We start from the raw sequence: 23413 nt of genomic DNA on the forward strand, positions 1-23413 counted from the left end.
GGGAGGAAGAGCGCTGAGAGAGAGCAACATGAATAGTAAAACAGCTACACCTTAAGGGGTTAAAATGCAGATGAGGAGGGCAGGGTGAGCTGAGATGTGGAGGATAAAATCTGAAAGAAGACAATGTTCATCTTTAAGGTAATTGCAGTTGAAGGAGCAGCTTCAGACTACCTATCTGAAAAATTACCATCACTACTACCTTCATCACTGTTTCTGTGATTAGGGTGTCTATCATTGCTGTCTACACATACGGGGAGGGCCCATATATTTCTGTCTAAAATAAAGGATCAGCAGCGTCATAAAAATACAAGAAATAAAAAGATGTGAAATAAGCAGTGGACGGATAAGGAAGAAGAGAAGGGAACCAATGGGAAGAAGAAGACGATAAAGCAAGAGAGGAAGAGAAAAAGGAGGCAGACATTTAGAGAGTGATGGGGTTCCTTGTTCCTTGTTCCTCTCTTGCTCTCTACCAGCCTAATGAGGGTGCTAATTAAAGTCGAAAGAAGAATGGGGGATGTGCAGCAAATCTATTTCTACCACTTTTTTGATTGTGAGTGTACGTTACATTACGTAAATTACGTAGACATTAATTTGTGTATCTGCCATCAAAAACAAACAAAATCAAACTCTGACCCAAAAAAAGGTGTACACTGAGGCCTAAGCTTATTGTGCCTACCCTTAATACTTAACCAAGGATTACCCTTATTTTACCTAAAAATAGCAGTTAAACAAACAAATAAAATTATAGACAAGAATGTATAATACCATCTTCCAACGTGGTAGCATTAATCTCAGTACTGGATGGACCCGTCCCAGCTCTGTTGAAGGCCTGAACTACAACCCCGTACTGGGCAAACTTCTTCAGGTTGTCCAAGGTGTACACTTCACTGTCCCCTGTAGCTTTCATCTCCACTATGCTGTACTGGCCATTGCTGCCTGGTCCGTTCTCTCTGTAACCGATCTGGTAGCCTCGGATTACTCCGTTCTGCAGCTCCTTCTTAGGAGCCTGAAAGAAATGTGGTGATAGTGGTCAATATTTAAGTGCACACAGTTGTATCATGAGATTAAGTTGTTGTTCCCTCACAAAAACAAACATATACAAAACATTATATACAGTAGATGGGTGAATGTGGTCATATGAATATAGAAGTCATAGAAGCATGCTGTAGTAGCATAGTAATGAATTTACCCTCCATGTAACCCGTATGCTCTGAGATGTCATCGGTTGGAGGATTACGTCCATTGGCGGCCCGTCAGGTGCTGTTGTCGAATAAAGTGTTACCGTCAATACTCATAGCCCCATTCCATACAGAGACAAAGTAAGGCAGACATAGGGGAAACATCAGACAAGTGTAATTTCTAGAGCAGAAAACAATCACTCACGTGCTTCCTCTGTACTGATTGTGAGCTCTTTGCTGGGAAGGCTACGGCCAATCTTGTTGTAGGAGTACATGCGGATGCTGTACACACAGGCCGGGTGCAACTCCACAATGTTGGCCTGGTTGTTGGTGGGTGAGATGTTCCTGGTTGTGTACATGTGATCCCAGGAGTCTGTCAAATACAAAAAGATTTGAGATTTTGAAGGCAGGTTTCTTAAAAAACCTGACATGGGCATATTTAAATGGACTCCTACCTGACTTGTTCTTGTACTCGATGTCATAGCTGGTGATGATGCTGTTTCCATCAAATCTTTGGATCCAGCGCAAGTTCATGCTCCTGTCCTTCACCTCCCTAACTTCAAGTTCAGGAGGATCTGGTGGTTCTGTGTGTGAGAGAGAGAGAGAGAGAGAAAGAGAGAGAGGAGGTGAGACCTGTTCACTAGCAATTTTTTGTACATATCTGCATGTGCTGTGTTATGAGGCCTAATGTTTCAGTAAATTTAAAGAAGTTTGTGAGACATGCACAGTATGTGGTAGAGATACCTTGCACAGTGAGTTGGATGAGACCTCGACCCTCTCCATAGGAGTTGATGGCATGGCAGGAGAAGAAAACAGAATCTCCTCGCTCAGCTGGGTTCAGCTGTAAGCATCAGCACAAACAGAAAAAGGTTACAATGTGTCACAAAATGTGCAGAAAATAACAACAGACATCAGCAGTAACACGCATCATAAAAACATTCCGCAATAATTCAATTAAGCTAATAATGAGCTTTAAATCTATATTGTTTGATGCCAGACACCACTTTTTAATAAAATATGTGTAAACTAAATGTCATAACGTAGGCACTTCAAGCAATAATTCAACATTCTGGAAAATACACTTTCCTGCTGAGAGTTAGATATGAAGATTGATGCCGCTCTCATGTCCACTAACTATGAAGCTACAACCAGCAGCCAGTCGGCTTAGCTTAACATTGTCTGGAAACAGGGAGGAACAACTAACCTGGCTACTTAGCAGAGAAAAAGGAGAGCAGTATTGAGCTTCCCCAGCTCTCTACAGTAATGTGAAGGAGTGTATTTCCCAAAAGGTCAAACTATTGCTTAAGAGCTGAGAGACATTATGTAGTAGTAACTTGATCTGTGTTATGCCTAAATGACTTGCTGCCAAATAACTAATTCCCATTATTCTTTGCTCTGTGTTTTCTTCACAGCATCAAACAATCCTCAGCATTGGTGTGAGGGCATTATGTTGGGTGTTTTATTCTGTATCTGACCTTAAGTGTAGAGATGACTTCGTCCCCCTTCTTGTTGATGGTGATGGAGTAGCGGGGATTTCTCTCAGCGTCAATGACGGTGTCTCCTCTCTCCCAGCGGATGATGATGGGCTGCTCGCCCCGTGCTGTGCAGTTCAGCTCCTTGGTCTGACCCTTCCTCGCCATGGTGGTGTTAGGGTGGCTGGTGATCATGGCAGGAACTGAGCAGAATCAAAGATACATGTCAGTGTGACGAATAGTATTATCTGGAGTAATGAGACGAGGGAAAAGGGATATAGTATTGGAATCTGAGGATATATTACAGATGTATAGACATCTCTATCTCTGCACTTTGTTCTCCATTTTCATTTCACGCTTCAAGCCCCGCTGGCCCTCTTATGCTACCTCCTCCCTTTCTGCCTTGTTCTACTCCTGATTCTTTTCCACCTCCTTTCCTCAGACATAGATTATTGATTGAAGGGATTCCTGTGGTTTTGTTTTCATCACTAATTCATCAGCCCTTTTCCCCACCAAACATTCAGAAGTACATAGGCCGGCAGCCGGGACACATCAATCAATAGCAAAGATACTCCCAGTTAAGGATGTGCAGGACAGAGACAAGGTTTTGATAGGTTCAGTACTGGCCGCACTAGCCTGGGGGTAAAAGTGCATCTTAGAGCTGATGCCTTTCATAAAAGCTAAGGCTTGTCTCTGTATACAGTAGATGTGCAATCCATGTCATGTGGTTATGAAAGTGTGTTCAAGCCAAAGAGGGTATGATTGACACTTACTCTTGACAGTGAGGATCATGCTCTTACTGATGTCTGAGCCCACTCCGTTGGAGGCCTGACAGAGGTAGTATCCTCGGTCATCCTCAAGCACGTGTCGGATGAGCAGAGAGCCATTTGACATGATCTGGATACGGCCAGTTAGAGGGACCGGGTGGTACTGCTGAGGGTTTCCTACACCTACACCACACAACACAATGTAAATGCATGTTACTGCTTTGATTTCTCCTTCCTCATGTCATCTCGTTATTGCAATGTTGTAGATGTTGTCAAGGTGATTTGCTGATTTTACCTTTGGCGTGTTTCCACATGACTTTTGGAGGTGGGTAACCCTCCACAGAGCAGTTGAGAACTCCAGCTTTGCCGTAGATACAATCCTGATTGTTGGGCTGCACCACAAAACGTGGCGGCACTGAGAAACAAAAAGATGTGATTAACCTAAATGGGAGAACTAAAGGAAAGTCTTACTCTTAGTGTTCCTAAAATAACATGGACAAATCTACGCTCCCACCACACAGAAGGTATCACATCCGATCTGACCTAATTCATCATCATGCCATTCTCCCTTTGCTCAATCCCTCACCAGTAACAATCAACTGTCTTTCCCAGCTGACGGTGGCGGCGGCGTTGCTGGCAATGCAGGTGTAGTTTCCGTTGTGCTTCAGTGTCACCTTGGAGATTTGCAGGGAGCTCATGAACTCTTTGGTCTCTATTGCGACGCCAGAGGCAGAGCCTGGCACGATGAGCTGGCCGTCTTTGTGCCAGGTGATGCGTATGGGCATGTCCCCAGATGACACCACACAGGCAATGTACATGAGCTTCCCCACTGAGGTAGAGGGGATATCAAAGGGCTGGATGAGGGGTGGCACTGGGGGAGAGAGGAAGAGTGCAGAGAGTCAGTGGAATAAAAGCAGCGATAGACGTGGCAGAGTGGCAGCGTGGCCATCTGGAGCAATGCTGAGAGAGAGAAGGTCATTGGCTAGTGGGCCCCTCTCTTCCCCTCCTTCAGCCCCCATCTCCTGCAGCCCATAATAGCTGCTCTGGTTAGAGTCCAATTGGCAGGAGGAAGTCATTCCGTTGCCATAGTAATGGAGGTGGGGTGGGGGTACTACAGCTGAGACATCTGGGGGATTTAATCTAGGCTTCATTACTATTCATCTAATTAAATCAGAGACACACTCACACGCAGGCACATGCACACACCCTTAAACACCTCTGCAGCTGCCCTGCTACCATCCTTACCCCACACTGAAACATAAATCTATCCTCAAACACCAGCTACCTCTGCCATTAATGTAAAGCTGCACTGCACAACATTGGTGTCTCCAGTTTGTAGTGACTAGGTACTCTGATATCCGGAAATCTCCTTTGCTGGCGTCTGCACACAGAACTAATATAACTTTACTTGGACAAGTTGCTTTCTCCGTACTTTTCTAATAGACATTGTGTATTTTGGATGCAGTGATGTGCACAAAGAAATGCCCACAACAAACAGGAATACCTCCAGGCAAAATAGGGTGAAACAACAGAACATCCCAGTCAGGTAGATGGGTCACTCTCTATTGCCTCACTTCATGATTTAGATTCATAAGATGGATGTATATTTTGAAAAACACTGCCCAGTGCAGTTATATCATTTTGAATCCATTCTTCTCTTTATGCTAACCTTTGACAGTGACATGAACGGTTTGGTTGATTGACACCTGGGGTTGGATCAGAACGCTACACAAGTAGGTGCCCTCGTCGGCGCCCTTCTGCACGTCCGTCAACCTCAGGGTGCCGTTCTCAAACACCACTTGACGATGATTATCAGGCAGCTGCATGCCGTCCTTCAGCCACTTGATGGAGTAATATGGGTAGCCAATCACACGGCACGTTATGTAGGTGTTCCTGCCCGCCACTGCTGTGATGTCCCGCATGGGTCTGATTCGGGGCGGACCTGGAGACACGGGGAAGAGAGAGAGGGGATGGAGGGAGGAGACAGAGAGAGAGAGACACAGAGGTCGGAGAGAGAGGGGCAGATGAGGTGACGGAGGTCATGGCAGAGTACAGGGAGCAGCCACGGAGACAGGAGGTGAGGAGATAAAGGTTGAGGGATAGAGTGATTGGGGCAAGTTGACAGGTGGACAGGGAGGTTAGTTATGCTCCCTTTACTAAAATTTGATTGAGGATATTTGTTGATTTTTGCCTCATCAGATATTCTGAGTGTGTGTACTTAATTACCTTCAGATTATAGATAAAATTAAGGCATTACAACCTCAATTATCTGTAACACAGTTTGCTGGCCAGCCTGAAAACTAAACCTTTTTTTTCTCAAGATCACTGCTTCTCTAGTTGCTGTTTGCTGCCTTTGTTGTGCTAGATAGATAGATAAATAGATAGATGTAACTGTATGTGAAATGCAAAGTGCTCTATGCCTCTCCCTAGCCCTTGTGTGTTGTATAGTCAGGTGTAGAGTGCATTTATATTGAAAAGCAGACAGGCACCTCTTACGTTTATGCGCGCTTGGTACTCGGCGCTACCAGCCGAGTTGCGTGCGACGCAACGATACACTCCCCCATCTCGAATGAGCGGGCTGCTGACGTTGACGTGTGACACGGTCAGGCCGTCTGACAGGGTGTACTGGCTTGTCTTGTAGGTGGAGTCTCGCACCACGGGCTCGTCGTCCAGCGTCCAGGTGATGGAGGGGGGTGGGGCTCCTTTGGCTGCACACATGAGGGAGAAAGGCTCGCCGGGGTTCACCACCCGCTCGCTGAAGGAAGACACAATACGAGGAGTACCATCTGAGAGGAGACAGAGAGAGAGAAGGACATAAAGACGGAGTGGTGAGAAATTCTGACAGAAAAGCAGCATGTTCAACAAGTTGTATTTAGACCTGTTCATGTCACCAACTCTGCTGCATTTTTGAAGTCAAATGATTTTCTGAATTTGTTTAATGACAAACAGCTCTGTAGTGTCCTATCAGTGACATTTGCAATGGCAAACAATTTAAGTACCAGAATCCAGATAAAGAATAAAAGTCAGCAGTAAAAGTAGAAGCTTTACATTTAACGACTCTGGTTTCCTGTCATCTTGTTGTTGCAGTGCTGTAATGATTCTTGCTGCATCCATATTTATACAGAATCTGCACTTGTTTAGCTCCCTGGCTGTCTCTGTCCACGTACCCTCTAGCAGAATAATGGAAAAGTCCTGAGCAGTGTGGCCCTTTCGGGAGGCGAAGCACTGGTAAGCCCCAGAGTGGAACTTCTGTGCTGCGGTGATCTGCAGGGTGTCATTGTGTTGTCCCTGGATGGAGATGTGCTGGTCGGGGACGATGGGCTCGGTGTTACTGTACCAGGTGATGGTGTATTCTGGAGAGCCCTCCACCGTGCAGGTAAAGAAGAGTGTGCTGCTGATGCCAGTTTTCAAATTCTTTGGGGACAAAGTCACTCGTAGTGGGTCTGAGAGAAGGACGCATGTTGTTTGTTAGATCACAGATGCATAACAAAACTCCAAAATATATATTGTCTTTCTTTTGGTTTATGCATTTTCTGTTTTTTATGTTACACCATAAAGAAATGTGTATCTTGATTTGTAAAACAAGTACAATTATTATTAGTAATATATGTTGCTGTTAGTACAGCATAGTACAGCGTGTATTTTTTCATAAATGCAAAGATTATAGAATTTTCCGGTACCACTGCACAGTAAATTATATTTATAAAAAATTAGTTGTTATTTGTAATTTATTGGTGGTTAATAACTCAGGTATTCACTCATCAGAAAAAATATATTTTGTGTAGCCAGATTTAAAATTTTAATTATATACTACTTTGGGCTATCACTATCATGCACAACATTAATGATGTATTAATTGATTTATAAACAAATTGTTTGTTGTTTATAAATCAATTAGAAACAATTATTTAGTTTAGAAATAAAACTTATAATAACATACTTTTTAAGTACGTCTTATTGCCAAGTGATACCAATTTTTGCATCTCCTAAAACTGACCAAATGGATTCAAGATGTGACACATGGATTCATATATACAGCAGGCTTTTACATTCATAGAGACGGGCAGAAAGGGAGAGCGCACAATCAGTGGTGGTGACTCAATCAGTTCGACGCACTCATTAAAAAAGCAGCTGGAGATATCTCTTCACATCTCTGTCCACTTGTGTGTGTAAGTGTGTCTGTCTGTTTTTGTGTTAGAGAGTGTGTGCGTGTGTGTGTGCGTATGCGTGTGTGCGTGCATGTTTGTGTGTGTGTGTGTGTGTGAAAATGTCAGTGAGCAATAAGGCAGCTGGTGGTGTGTGCTGCGGGGCATCTCTGTGCCTCCCAACCCCCCCTAACCCTGTCAGAGTCACAGAGTGTGCTGCCATGATGTGCCCACTGGCAAAGCCTACCGCCTCTCTATTCTCTCCCTCTGTCTCGCCTTCTCCCGCTCTTTGTTTCATTGTATACTTTACACAATGTCCATTTATCTCAGCCTCTCTTATTATCTTGTTATTACATTGTAGATAATGTCATTCCAGCACTGTCTGGGTGTCTGATCGTCCCCTCCGTGACCCCTCGTATTTAACTCCGTCTTCCTCACCCTCCTTCTCTCTGATGGTTAACAGTGCTGGCAGCTGTGTTACGGATTCAGTCTCAGTGAATTATTGCCCTGTCTCCCTTTTTGAGACCTGATATGACGGGGCATCATCCAGCTCACACACATGTTTGTTACAGACACACTCTCGGTGCGACTTATATGTGTGCCTCAAACCAAAAGGAGAGGAGTTTGTGAATGTGTCCGTCTGCCATGCTGATTCACTGAGACGATGGTGTGGGAGTCTGTCAGGTTGCTTGTGAATGTGTGAGTTGTGCTCACACACCTATAACGTGAAGCTGTCCAGACACCTCCTTTGAGCCAAAACTGTTGGTGACCTCGCATGCGTAGCTGCCACTGTCCTCCTGCCTCAGGTCACTGATAGTCAGCCCTGTCAAACGCCGTGTCCAGCGGGCGTCCGAGGGTAGCGGGCGACCATCTTTCAGCCAGCGCACAGTGGGGCTGGGGTAACCTCCCGCTGTGCAGGGGAGCTCAATACTCTGGCCTGCATACACCTCCCCTGCTTGGAAACTGTCCAGGATGGTGGGTGAGGACTCATTTGGGTCTGGAGGACAGAGATAGGGTTATTATTTTGGTCAAGACAAAGAGTAAGATCAGGCTAACTTGAGCAAACACCAAGCTGCTCACCCATTACAGAGAGCCTGGCTCCATTGCTTTGGCGCGTCTCGCCGCTGTACTTATGTTTGGTGATGCACCGGTATGTGGAGAGGGCATCCTCCTTCTGAACATCAGAGATGTAAAGAGCCCCGAAGGAGGTCAGCAAGAACCTGTTACCTAGGGAAGACAAATTCAGTAAAGACTTAACATTAATTTCCACAAAAGAAAACTGCTGACAGACAGAAACACCCAGTTATTAACTGCACTAAGATGATCGTTCTGGTCCAAATCCATTGTGCTCACTGCAAAACCGTATTGTGCTAAGAACAAACAGCTGCCTGAACAGTTGGCACAACCTGCCTGATAATGTTGCTTCCCAAAACCTGGCCCTCTTTCAAGGCCTGGAGGACACACAGCGGTCACTCACACCACCCATAGACAGTGCAGAGACAGATTTATTGTCCCTCTACGTAAAACTCTCGTGCACCACACTATCATCACCAAACTATCTAAATGTTCTTCCTTTCAAGTGTGGCAACAACAATGGAAGGCCAGAGATCAGGTGTGCTACTGTGTGATGAGAGCTGCCTGTTCTCTTTCATAGAATTTGTTTTGCCTCACATTTTATGCTACTCCATGGTTACTTAAAAATAACCCAAAGTTTTCATGCTGTGTCTATTGACTGTCTTCTGAGAGAAGTCCAGGTATTCTCCGGGTAACTGTTAATTTTGTTGCATACAGGTACACATGCACACACATTCTGTTCCATTTGCCCCTCCTGAAGTACAAGTAGAATATAAGTTTGCATTTTAAGGTAAACTCAGACATTGGTTAACTGTAACTGAAGCACAGACTTTGAGGTAATGCTAGCTAGTCACTGGTAAACACAGTATCTTCATTTGTGACCTCGTGCTAATGGGTGTAATTAAAAGCATTCAGCCAATAAAGTCATCACAAATTTTTCAACAATTTGGCCTCTGCCCGTTCGATCAGATTAAACTTAAAGACAAGGTTGATGCCTCACTGTGTTATGTCCTGCCCCAACATCCTTTTTCAAGAGGGAATACATTCCATCAATGAAGCCATTTCATTGGACCTTTAAACAAATGCAACAGCAATTGTCTCACAGCTTACTGTAAGTGGGACATATTTCAAAATGGTTGCTGCTATACAATAAGGTTAGTTTAGGTTTGTAAAAATATATATTATAGCTACCACCTGTGTCTTTTAGCATCCAAGCTACAAGCCAACAGCTGGATAAGCTGCATTTAGGTGCACCTGTGTGTTTATCAGCATCAAAATTTAACACTTTTTAATATTTTTCTACAAGCACTGTGTTTGTCGAGGTCTTGAGCGGAGGGTTGAGCAGCAATACTGAAGGTAGCAGTTATGGACTGTTCATGTGTTTGCAAGGAATATACTGTATGACCCGAGAGGAGGCACAGGCTGCAATTTCACAGCAGCCTTTGTTTGCCCCCTAGAATGAAGCCTTACAGGATAATGAGCACTTTAAGTCTGCTACTCCCACAACACCGACAACTCGCCTGTCACAACACTCTGACATATGCAGGGAGAGAGAAAGAGTCAACTGGATCCGTCAAAGCCACACTTTCTGTTTTCAGCAGGGGACGGAATTCATCCCATCTGCAGTGGCGCCTCAGAAACAGCGCTGATTACACAATGAACATCACATTATTTCTTAACTGAGTGGCTTGTACACAGAATCAGTCTACCAGTTTATCTTTAGTCGACTCGCTTCACCTCTTTGTGTGAAACCTCTTATCGTCTCTCTCACCCTTTTTCTCTCCCTCAGCTTCTTGCTCTCAGTCTCTAAGCAGAGTGGCAGACAGAATAAAATATTAATTACTAAATCACTGTGCTCCCTCAGCTTTTATTCATGCTGACTTGACTAGATAACTAGAAACAGAGCTAATGTGCATTATGCACACACACACACAAACACACATAGACATAGACACACACACAGCTGCAACAAAACATGCAGACATGCATGTATGCAAGAGCTCCAAGTATTAAACGGTTGTTAGTGTTTTTTCAATTCTGCCACATTCACATGATCCTGTTAAAAAGGTTATGAAAAATGTATAGGGCAAGTATTGAACATTTTTACACAAACCTGTTTGTCTTCCAGTTTAACTCATCCAAATGCACTAAGCATCTAGGAATATGTCTCAAACAAGCATGTTGAATCGAATTGGAAGAAATGTGAACACACAAACTCCACAGAGAAATTCCTTAGTTGGGATTGCACACATAATGCCTCCTTCTTCCAACTTTTTCTGGTGAGTTGACCCACGTTGTAATATGTATATTTCAATAGCCACGTGAGCCGTTTGTTTTACAAAACACCATGAACTAAGAAACCAAAAGGACCATTAGGTAAAAGATGGAAGCACTCAAGGATCTTCAAAAAAGCTTTGAAGGAACCATTTAGACGTTCAAATATTTTTCGTCAACTATGAATAGTTCTTTAAAGAGTTCTTTCACCCAGAAAGAAGCTTTTTGAAAGAAGCTGTATTGCCTAGAGGATATCAACATTGTTGGATTTTGTATGAGTTTGGTTTCACTGAGACCCATTCATAGAAAAACGTTGAGCGAAATTGTTCATGTGTTCCTGATGCAGATGGGGTCCAGAGGGGTACAGAAAAACTCAAACTATCAAATATATATATATATTATTCTCAAGCTTTACAAAAATGTTAAATATAAAGTCAAGAAAAAATAAACACAATATTTAAATGATAGGTTTCAAAAAGCTTCAACAAAAACAAGGTTATTTCTTTTACTACTTATGTTCACATAAGTGCATGCACAATAGCATACATAGACAATTTTAATCCTTTACATATCTACACTTATTCATTAGGTAAGACACATTTATTTGAAGCTAATTCAAATCCACAGACCAGCTGAAAGGCTCCAGCAAATAAGTGAAACGCATGAAAAAGGTATTTAATTTCCAGCTGCACTTGTGATTTTCAGTGGCAGCACTGGGCAGCTACCCTGTGATTGTGTGTATAACCGTTTGCTACGTCTTTATGTATGTAATATAAAATGAACTCAAATGAATCCTACTGCATGTCCTTAGCCAACGTCTCTTGAATAATAAAGGTTTGCTTTTGCTTTATTTTTTTAATCCAACAAAATGCCCGTGGCCTCGCAGTCACACAACAGACCAGACCTGCTGCTATGACAAATTCCAAGAGGACAAGAGGACAAGAGGAGGAAAGAAAAGGGAAAATAATGGAAGTATTAATGTGCGAGAGAAAATAGGAAAAATAAAAGCAGAGAGTCTATAAATAGGATAAATACTGGAGCTCGTGTGAGTCCAAGAGTTTGTGTGAGTGTGTGTGCGAGCGTGTAGCAGCCTCATTTTCTCACATGCAAATGAAGGCGTCGGCGCAAAGATAACGAGGCCCATATTTCCACCTCCTCAGTGGGGCCATTATTTATTGATGTTCTGCATCTTTCCCCCTCCCTCCCACACTCACGCTTTCCTCATCCTCTCCCTGTTGCTAGGGTCTTCTCACTGCCATCCTGTTACGATTTCAGTGTACTTTCAGCAACTATTAAAGCACACCGTGTTTACAATTATCAAGGACAAAACAGTGAAACCCTCTAAAACCCATAGCGGTGAATTGGTGGTAAATGTCAGGGAAATAAATGGGGGGGGGGGAGCAATAATATGAAGCTGCTAAATATAGCTTTTCAGATGCAAGTGGGTTTTGTATCCAGTCACAAATATTTACCCCAAAACATACAACATAACACACTTTCTTTTAGCTTTGCCATTCCCTGAATCTCAGTCTGAAGTTTGCTGTCTTTGGAGGCAGTTTAGTCCAATTCTGTGCCTCAAAGTGAGGATAATAAAAGGAACTTATTTAGCTTTTAAACCTTCAGGACAAAGATGTGTGCTGGAGTCTCACCTACGCACAAAAAAGGATAGTTCAAAAAATACTTGGGGCCTGTTCATTGGAGGTTTTATGTGCAGTTCAGAAACTAAGTTGGACTTCTCTACCGCCAACAGGAAACTAATTTAGCTCTTGGAAGTGAATCTGACCTACATGCTTTAGAGGGGCAATCTAGACTAGTCTATTTTAGTAGACAACCTTTATCCTCTCTTAGCAGGAATTATCATATGAGACTAACCTGTCTGAATGCAGCTTTTAAAACAAAAATAAAAATACAAACTGACTATATGACCGTGCAGCACTCGCAGCTCTGTGTAAAAACACTGGTGTTCCTGTGGGAGTTCCCTGTATGGACCCCATAACTAATCAGTTTGGAAAAGGCTAATGAGCTATCGAACTCACATCCTTGTTTTCCTTCTGGCAGATCACTACAATCTGATCCCCGGAGTCTCCATCTTACTCAAACCTGTTGATGGTCAAAGGCAGTGGTTCCTCGCCTTCAAGGGCTCTCCCAGTTAAATGAAGGTTAGTGTATTTTCACTGCTCATTATGATGACTATAAGCTAACACAAGGAGAAAATGTGCCAAAGCAGCAGAGGGTCAGAGGTTTCACTCCTCCACAAACTGACAACAATAATTCCTCAGCTAGATGCCTACAGCACAACTTGTTTATCCATTAAAGAGATGTGGTCTAAAGTTAGAAGATTAGAAGGAAAGTGACTCAAGAAATGAATTCAAACGATTAATCTTCCAAATAAACTAATACACATATATATTCTATTATACATGGACGTTCAGTAGGTCTGACTTTTGTAGGGTTGTGGAGGAAGAGCAAATTTAAATGAAAGATGATGTGTAATTTTCCTCTACTTTAAACCCCAAAAATCCATAGTTGTGAAGGAGTCTTACCCTGTAAACAAAATCATTATCACCAATAAATCATAAACCACACAAACACTAATGAACACACATGGCACGTTAACGTTAAGTTAATCATTGTAATTTGGTAAATAACTTATATAATAATAATTATAATTTATGTTTAAGTTGTCGAAATAGATGGGCGACACTTTGAGTTTGACGTTACAGAAATCTCAGCAGCAGAGAAGAATTTGAAAGAAGGTGAGGCGAGAGAGGGAAGGAAGAGCGGATCAAAGACTTGTGACTGTCACAGAAAGAAGAAGAAAGAAAAAAATGCAGCATATTCCGGAGATATTCTCTGCGGTGCCTGAATATGCTTGGTGCTCACAAAAGCAGACATGCTAGGCACACACACACACACACACACACACACAGAGAGAAACACCTACCAGGCTTAAAATAGGACAAAAAATATTTCCCTGCTGGAATGAAAAATAATAAACTATGTTATAAAATTAGCACAGTGGAGTCACTGAATGGCAGTCATCCAGTTTTGCAGCAGAGGAATGTGTTAAGCAGAAAATACGCACTGTTGGACTGAATGACTTGAAAAGACAGTAGAGGAGAAAAGCAAAGGGAAAGATGGAGGGTAAACTGTGGAGGAGATAACAGTAGATGTCTGTGTTCTACCCTCCTTTCAAACCTTTATGCAAAAAAAGGGGTGTTGCATATGTATTCAAAGCGAGAGCCCGCTCTACCCTCTATTTGCTCTCTCTACTGTGTACATTAAAAGCCCAAGTAGAAGCAGGTGTCAGCCAATTAAATATATACACTTTCCTGGCTTTTATTCTGCTGCACACTTACTTAACATCTATGCATGGCACCCTCTTTCCTTTCAATTCACATTCAAAGCAGGTTTTATTGGCACAACTGATGTGTAACAACTAATTGTGCAATGGGAGCCCACCCCGCTGCATCTCCTCCATGAAAGAGACTTTGTTAACACAATCAAACTGTTCAGATAGAGTCACGCTGCCGGTTAAGACTAACACTGCATGAGCAATATCTGAATCTCAGCATTCAATCCTCTCTTTCTCCCTCTCGCTTCTTCTCTGTCGCCTGTTCATTTTCTGGAAGGAGGGAATGCAAGACGTGGAAGAAGCCGCGGCTATGTCATGTTTTCATTAAAAAGCCACGCTTCACTGTCTAATCCTAACTGCTGTCCTCTTTCCAAACCAATTCTGACTGCTTACCTCATCTTTCAATCATATTCTCCTTGCCCCCTTGCCACTGTGTCATGCTGTACAGCGACTCACTGTGAGTGAGGTAGATGTTAGAAAGTTGAGGGGACGGAGGTGAGGAGCAGAAAAGGTGCACAAAGGTGGAGGTTGGGGAGAGGCAGAGACAGAGACCGATGAGACAGAGTAGACAGACAGAGCAGGGTCCAGTTTCCAGTGCGATAGGACCACGTCTCTTCTGCTTCACTGAATGCTCTGTCCCAATTTGCCCTGTGTGACTTTAAACAGTAAACACTGGGGGAGGGGAGGATGGGGGGGCTTTCGAGAGGCTGAACGGACAGTTGGGGACAGACATAAAACTGATCGTATGCTAAAGACATAATTTGCGTAGATATAACTCAACGCAATGCTGCAGAGACGCCATGTTCCCCCCCATAAACCCATCCTAACCAGACAGGCTGACGATGCTGCATAAAGCTAAATGGACCATCTCAGATAGAGGGAGCGCTGAGGAGATTAAGCATCAGTAGAAGCATCAGAGGAAACGAGCGATGGAGGGGAAGATGGTGGGAGGATAGGAGAGAAATGGGGAGAGATGTAGAAATAGGACTCCATTATTCATGACGTGTGTTTCATGTGCTTGGTGACATCTGGGACAGCAGTGATAATGAGAGTCCCGGGAGAGAGAAACCACATACACACACACACACACACACACATATACACACATCCCAATGCACTGCACCATACAGAAGTGTGCCACCATGGTCCAAACACCTACCCTCAACTGGATATCCCATTAACTCTTACTGTTAACTGTATGCGCACTTAGGCTTAAACACTGAAGTAAATCTGTTCTTTAAAGAATGTCACTCAGTGAAAGTAAACATCCAGTGGCAAAAAGCTCTCTACCCTCCACCTTGTTTTGATTTAGCAGGAGATAAGAGAGAGTTGGATATATGGTGTGTGTCTGCCATCATTCATGTGTATTCGTGTGTGTGTGTGTGTGTGTGTGTGTGTGTGTGCGTGTGTGATGAGGTGTACTCCGGCTTAGCCCATGGCCCAGGGCAGTGAGTTGCATTAGCGGTACTGAGTGAGCTGCCTGGTCCCTCCCTATTAGAGTGCTGGTGGCAGAGGAGTGTCACTGCCCAGCGTGGCGAGAGAGAGAGAGAGAGAGAGAGAGAGAGAGAGAGAGAGAGCTTAACTGCTGCTACACACACACACACACACACACATACATTTACAGTGTTTACCAGAAAGGACAGTTGAAATCCCCAGCAGCTCACCAAATGACCATAAAAACAGTCAGAATCAATGGATCAAATATCACAATCTTACATTTACCTAAATAAAACTGCAGAAATCATCATCATCATCACCGACAACAGAGACAGCAAGTACAAAGCGGTGTGTTGTAAAAAAATTGTCTGTGTTGGACATTAGTGGCAGTGATCTCTGGTTTGAAGATTCAATAACAATACAGCTTGTAACTCTAGTACTCTAGTACAGTTTGTAAAGCATTAGTTAAGTAAAGGTATGTACATATAATCAGGAAAAAGTACTTGATGTCACTTGTGATGATTATTACTGATGCTTTAACATATAAGCCGCATTTTAATGGGGTAGCAAGTCAAGAGGGAGCTCATCTTTAGCACTATATACAGTAAAGTAGTGTAATCTATAATAATGTTTGTGATAAAAATATCACAGCTGTCAGATTAAAGTAGTGCAGTAAAATGTCTAGTATTTCCCTCTGAAAACTCGTGAAGTAGAACTTTGTAGAGGTATAAAGAAGCAGAAAAAGAAAATACTCAGGTAAACTACCTCAAATAACGTTATCCAAGTGACCATGAAGATGTCTGTGAGGAGTTTATGTGAACTGCCTGAAGGTGTGAACGGTTGTGTGTCTCTGTGTGTTAGCCCTCTGATTAGCATGTGACTAGTCCAGAGTGAAGCGGCATTAGCACTGATTAATTGATGAGTTAATCGACACCAATTTTTTTGATCATCAATATTTGCTGGTTTTCTGATAATACAAAATTGAATATCTTTGGTTTTCGGATGGTTGATTGTACAAAACAAGCAATTTGAAGATGTCAGTTTGGGCTTTGGGGAAATTTTTACAATTTCCTGACATTGAAGAGACCATATGATTAATTGATTGATTAATTAATTGATTAACTAAAATAATTGGCACACAAAACATCCCGAAAACATACAATCGGCACCTTTACAAGCCTGGCAAACCTGTACTGCATATGTTGTATTATATCAACATATTTCTGACTGAACATACACAAACTGTACATTAATACAGACACTATTTCACAATCAGACTGAGCCTAGATTTCTTTGTGTTATTGATCCACAAAGAAAACAGTAACTGCTCTTTGTTCTCTACCATCTCTATTACACCTACATATATATACAATATACTGCGTTGTTGACATCTTTACAGAGTTTTACAGTAGAGAGAAAAAGAGAGAGCAAAAAGCCCACACGCTTATTGACTTGCTTGCAAGTGACATTTGCTATGCACATACTAATCAACAAACAACAGCTGAGAAACATCACAACCTCAGAATTTTCTATCACACTGACCCCAAGGCAGCGAATCACATCCGCTCACCTCCCTCACCTTCCCGCCCACTGTAGTCAGTGTATCATGGCCTGCGATGTTGATTTGGCCTTTATGTGTGTTTGGACAGCTAATAGTGAGGAGGATCAATAGGTCTGATTAAGAGGTCATGTAGGAACATGGCACTTGGATGACCACCAGGGATCCTATTTGATCCCTGATCACATCTCCTCAAGGTCCCCGGACAAACAGCTGCATTCACTGACACAGTGTAAAAAAGAAATCTCTCCATCAGGGTCACTAAATTGTGAAATATATCACCCAATAACAGAATAAATCCCAACATGGAGTGCATCTATTGTGGGCTTCATTAGCAGAATCACATTTTCTTGTACACTTTCAGTTTCTAGTGTTTATTTTAAAAATAAAAGACATTACACATACATTTATTTAGGATTATACTTTTAGTTTCAGACATTTTTATTGCTGACTATTTGTAATAATCCCATGAAATCTGATGGAAATTCAAGGAACAATAAGGTGGAAGCACACTTAAACAACAAGGTTTTATGACAGGATTAGGGAGAAAATCACTGACTTTTATGACAGAAAGACAGAAATGAAGATGGAGGGAGAAAATCAGAACTAAACTTCTTGCCACTGCTGCTAGCTGTTCAGTGAATAAGCATTTCCTTAAATACAATTTCTTAGTAAAGCCTGCTGTAATCTCGCACTAATCCCTATGTCAGTAGCCTAAACAAAAGAGTAGAAGAAAGCGGGAGTAAAGGGGTAAAAGCTCTTTACCCAAATCCCATTTCTTAACCCAATCCAGGCCATATAAACCCTGCAACTCTTTTACTCTAAGCCTTGACACAAGCCTTCCTGCTTTCATTTTCCTTAACAACTCTGGATGCGATTAGAAGTGCAGATTAACAACTATCCTTTACAGAGCCAGTGAGAACAAATTATTTGGTCATTTACAAATACTGAAATTAAACTCCCAGTGATGAGCCTGGACGGTATGACCTGAAATCTATATGAAGATAAATGATACACATTACCTTGAAAACAATAAAAGTAACATCAGTTACATCTGTCTCATAGTGGCTCACTTCTGTCTTGTTAAATTATAGTATGAACAGTTAAGATTGCTGGGATGCTGGATTAATTGGTTGATGTCATTGTTTGTTGTAGCTAAGTTTATGCACGTTCATAGACATTTTTGACAGTTAAAATATGAGTAAATTTAGGTCAGGTAAAGATAGATAATGTCGGTACATCGATAATTATTGTTCAGCCCAGGAGTGTGTCTGTAAAGCAGTTAACTAGCAGTTAACAGTTAACTATAAGTTCATGTGTATCTTTTGACACTTTAAGTTGTAGTGTTAATGTTGCCATTAAATTACTGGGGTCCTGTAGATAACCTGATTTCCGCAATAATATAGTAACAACACTTTTCTTAACTTTCTGATGAAATGGAAAAAAGGGTGATATAAATAAAAACTAATCCAAGTTTTTGTCTTATTTTGGCAGGTTTGTCCCGGCAGACTTTGTTGCAGCGCTGTTGTTGTGTTCCCAGATCTCAGCCATTATTTTGGCGAGTGCCATGTTATCATAACCAACAGAAATAGTGGCAAAAGCTGAAAATGAGACCCCGGTTTTAAGGAACAGTAACTAACTTTTCAGCCACATGACTGGAAATGTGTAAATCCAAACCACACTTTCCCAAATCTCTCTCTCTTCCTGTGTCTCACTCTCAGTTGTATTCTCACACAGCCTGGCTTGAAGGGTGAAACAGTGGCCAGATTTCTGTCAGAGTGATGTGCTTGCAGGGGCTTTCCCATCTCTCCCTCTTACACTGACTGACACTGATACACTGATGTACTGTAAACACTCATACTGCATGTGTGTGTGTGTGTGTGTGTGTGTGTGTGTGTGTGAGCCTGGGTGTGTTTGATGGAGACACAAAGAGAAAAGGGCAGGGGAGAGCGACGGCCGTAGCGATAGACTGTGTACATTTCTGTGTTATGTGCACGTGAGCAGACGTGTGTAGTAGTGTGTAAATAGTCAATAATAGCAGACACTTGTCAGCCCTCTGCTCTGTACACACAAAGCCTGTGGTTGAGCCATTGTTGAACTCTGCCTCTCCACGCCAGCCCGCCTGCCCCCCCCCCCAACTGGGCCTCTCAAGCAAAGATAATTATGCCTATTGTGCCCCTTGCACACACGGACAACGCACGCACGCACACACACACACACACACACACACACACTTGTTTGTGCTAATTTACACACCCACCCACGTGCCTACTCAACCTAACTGAGTAAAAGATGACTGCCAGCATCCCATCTGCTCCTGCCCAGCTCTCAGTAGTCCTCAGCACACTGGGGCAAATGTGAAAGGGGCAACAATATCCGGAGAAAGTGAAAGAAAAACAGACAAACTGCAGAACAAGTGTTATTAACTAAAACTGGATTTTAGAGGTTAAAAATGTATATGTTTCCACATTTCCATGTTGTTTTGTAATTTCTTAGGTATATCATTTCACAAGAAGCTGCTCAGTTTTAGGTTTTGGTGCTACTACCATATGTTTGCATGTGTATGTACACAATCGCAGCACCTTCAGCTGCATGATTTACTCATTTGTGTCCCCTATGGCCTACTATGTGCCATGTGGGACGGAAGCAGGAGCAGAGGAGGGAGAGGTGAGGGAGGCATGGTGTGAGACTCGAGGTTGGGGGTGATAGAGGGCGACAGTCGATGGGGTTGTGTTCAATGAGCCCTGGGGACGCCACGTGCTCCCTGTCCTCCTCTGTCACACCATGTCCTGCTGCACCCAGGCAGCCCAAGCACAACAACAGGACAGCTATCACACAGCAGGGCAGAGCAGCGCGCAGCCTTAATGTATCCCGAGTTAATGTTTAATGAGTGCTCCGTATTCAGGCAGGTTCATGTAAAATCTGAAAATGGCTTTATTGTGTTACTTTTGAGGGGGATGTGTGCATTTGTATGTGTGCTGGCTTGTACATTTGTACTTTGTAGAAGCGAGTATGAGTGTGTGTGTGTGTGTGTGTGTCAGACCAGTGTTTACAAGAGTCTGCGGTGTCCAGGACAAGTGTATCTATTAATGTATTCCTGCTCTGAGTGCACAAGCACAGATTTACAAACACACTTTGTGTCCTAACACACCACTGCTCTCCATGAGGTCCCTCTGCCTTTGTCACCTCTCTCCTGCCTGCACCTGTGTGGAGCCTAACTTTTTAATTACTTAGAGGAAATGCTGTATCTGCATGCATGAAAAAATATGTGTACACTTCTATGATAACTGTCAAATACATATTGGAGCCACACCCACAATCATATACATACATGGAGAGCATATTATTGTAAACATCACTGAGAAGAAATAAACCCATTAGCTTTGAACGTGTCAGCATTTGTTTCTCCAAAGCTTTGCTTTCAAATTCTAGTTTCACAGTTAATTTGGCAAATATTTTTTTTAGAAATATATCTGCAACAATTAGTTGATTGATCAAATAATGGATCAACAGAAAATTAATTAGCAGTTTGATAATCTATTAATAATTATTGTCATTTTTTGAGCAAAAATATAAAGAAAATTGTTGGTTCCATTTGATACTTTTCTCCATTTTATATAATTGTAAACTGTAATGTTTGGGTTTTGTACTGTCATTTGGATAAAACAAGACAGTTGACGATGCCCCTTTGGGCAGTGGGGAATTATAACGGGTATTTTCTAAACAAAACAATTTAAGAAAAATAATCAGCAGATAAATCGATAATTAAATTATCATTAGTGGCAGCCCTAGTTATGATGTAGTTATATACTGAGATGGAGCGCCACTAAATTCACCATCAGCAAACTTAATCAGTTAGACTTAGTTAGTTTAGCTTGCTTTTTCCACATACTGATGAACTCAACAGTATTTTTTCAGGTGTTCCACACTGATGTATGTGCACGTGTGTGTCGGGTTGTGGTTGTGTATTGTTGTGTCTCTGTTGAACCGCTTGACTTCCAGCAGGGACCCCAGGGGCAGAGGATTGATCTGCAATGTAGCCTGTAAGTGACCTCGCCGCCCGTTGACACCCATTAGGATCCTGGTATGTCAGCATGTGGATACAGTCTGGTTTAACAGGTTGAATACACCGAATACACCTTTCCTCTCACAGTTTTCTGGAAACGTACAGTACAAACAGTGCCTGTTTAATGATTCACTAAATCAATTATCTATGCATGCAAAACACATCTGTATCATCTTGTTCTACCTCACAGCAGAACAAGATGGCGTGGACGTTTAGAGTGTGACTGAATAAGAAAATGAGAGGGTGAGAGTGGAAAAACAGTACAAAGCGTACAAAAATGAGTTAAGTGTTACTTTCAGTGTTTTTTCTAATCTCATCTATTGTAATTTTTCATTCTCTTATTTCTCCTCAGCAGCGGATTTTACGGCCATGTGTGTCAAATTACTGTGCAAACACATAAACAAAACCAAACTGTGTGGCAGGTGGATTACATGGAGCATGGTTGAGCATCTTCTGTGGACCACCATGTGGCCTCAGCCATCTGCTGGTCCAGTCTTTATTCATCGGAGCCACTCATTAGCTTTCTGCTGGTTAGACTGACGGCCTCGATCTGCAAGCTGAACCCTCTCTGTGTTCCACTGTTGTTTTTATTGCCGTCAACAAACCCTCCATCTCTCTATCTCCGCTCCAGCTCTCCTCCTTCAGATCACTGCTCAGACTACCATTGTCTCATGAGGGTCACACACACACGCACACACACACACACACACACACACACACACACACACACACACAAACACACAATGCTTCACTACAGGGATGCTACGGGACAGGAAAGCAAGAGGGAAATAGGTCAGACTGCCTGCACCCCTCCCCTCTTAGACCCTGTCACTGTCCAGGCTGGATAGGAAAGTGGGGCAGGCAATGGGACACACACACACACACACACACACACACACACACACAGCTCCAGATGGGGAACATGTGTGTTTGACTAAATGGAACCTGTTGGGGTTCAGAGGGCATGGCTGCGTGTGTGTTATGTCATCAACTCAACCTTGAGATCGGTATGTGATTGTGCTACTGATCAGGGTCTGCACACAATGATTCCTCCGTGCAAAGGCATAGGTATGACGTGAAGATGAAGCAGACAATTCAGATTCCTTTTTTTTATTTTAAGGAAAGTGGGCAATCTAGTCACATTTGCTCTGCATTATGTAAGATAGTGGGGAAACACAGAGAAGAGCCACAGGAAGGAACTGTGGTGGGATTCAGCTTCAGGTCTGTGGTGGCACAAATGTTGCTTTGACGGTAGATGCCTTGAATGTATCAATAACTCTAATAATAATTAAAGTTTAATTAATTAAAATTAATTAAAAATTTTAAAAAATCAATACATAAACACGAAAATGTATTGAAACTAAAGGAGTGAGGAGTGAGGATTTTGGTGTCTCTAGCACCTATCCTTCATGCAGACATTTGCAGCTGAAATGCATTGCTGGAAAATAGAACTGATGAAACAATTTACTGTTTACAGTGGATTTCAGCAGACAATGTCCCGCTTTATCAGTACAAACATTAGGAGTATTAGTTACCACAGAGATAGCTAATCTGAACTAAATAAAAGGCATGCAAGTCAGTTGTATGTGATTGTTTGTCTATCTCTCTTCGCTTCATGACAGACCGCATGCTGGGATAGGCTCTGGCCTCTCATGATCCTAAACAGGAACGAGCATGTAAGGAAAATGATGCAATGAATGTTTTTGTTTTAAAAAAGACAGGTGTACACAGACATAAATGGATGTACTCGACAGCAACTCCACCTGCTGTGTTTCTTAAGCCGAGCCTAAGAAATAGTGACAGCATCTGCCTACTCACACGCACGCAGAGAGCTTTCAGTCACAAAATCAATTTTAATTTTCACATCTTCATTAGACCCATCCAGACAGTCCTTTGCTGGCCAAGTAAGGGGAGAGAGAGGTAAAAGAGAGTTAGACCTATGATGTTAGAGTAATTAAAAAAAGAAGGTTAACTAAGGAGTTGAGATCAGCATCAATAATGTTTCTCATCCGACTGTTCATATAACCACATGCATCTACTGTATATGGACATACACTATGCGTGCACTTACAATATTCAGATTATGT

At 42.4% G+C, this 23413-nt stretch overlaps 1 protein-coding gene across 3 annotated transcripts in view; it reads right to left on the bottom strand.

Annotated features, from left to right (window-relative positions):
* The window catches only part of LOC119896031 (Down syndrome cell adhesion molecule-like protein 1 homolog), a 51708-nt gene that overhangs the window by 14397 nt on the left and 13898 nt on the right, over positions 1-23413 (bottom strand). For 2 of the 3 annotated variants that reach the window (XM_038709503.1, XM_038709502.1), the window contains exons 4-17: positions 8643-8789; positions 8281-8559; positions 6585-6860; positions 5907-6203; positions 5087-5359; positions 4004-4288; positions 3713-3832; positions 3424-3600; positions 2654-2853; positions 1923-2019; positions 1634-1762; positions 1384-1551; positions 1190-1260; positions 766-1006 (exon numbers count right to left, since the gene is read on the bottom strand). In XM_038709503.1, the coding sequence (XP_038565431.1) occupies positions 766-1006; positions 1190-1260; positions 1384-1551; positions 1634-1762; positions 1923-2019; positions 2654-2853; positions 3424-3600; positions 3713-3832; positions 4004-4288; positions 5087-5359; positions 5907-6203; positions 6585-6860; positions 8281-8559; positions 8643-8789 (2760 nt within the window). Of the gene's footprint in view, positions 1-765; positions 1007-1189; positions 1261-1383; positions 1552-1633; positions 1763-1922; positions 2020-2653; positions 2854-3423; positions 3601-3712; positions 3833-4003; positions 4289-5086; positions 5360-5906; positions 6204-6584; positions 6861-8280; positions 8560-8642; positions 8790-23413 lie in introns of those variants that run through there. The other variant, XM_038709504.1, reaches the window with a different exon arrangement.

This window comes from Micropterus salmoides, unplaced genomic scaffold, assembly GCF_014851395.1.
Source record: "Micropterus salmoides isolate LMB-PRFRI ecotype aquatic unplaced genomic scaffold, ASM1485139v1 Ms_hic_scaffold_9, whole genome shotgun sequence".
NCBI classification, from domain to species: Eukaryota; Metazoa; Chordata; class Actinopteri; order Centrarchiformes; family Centrarchidae; genus Micropterus; species Micropterus salmoides.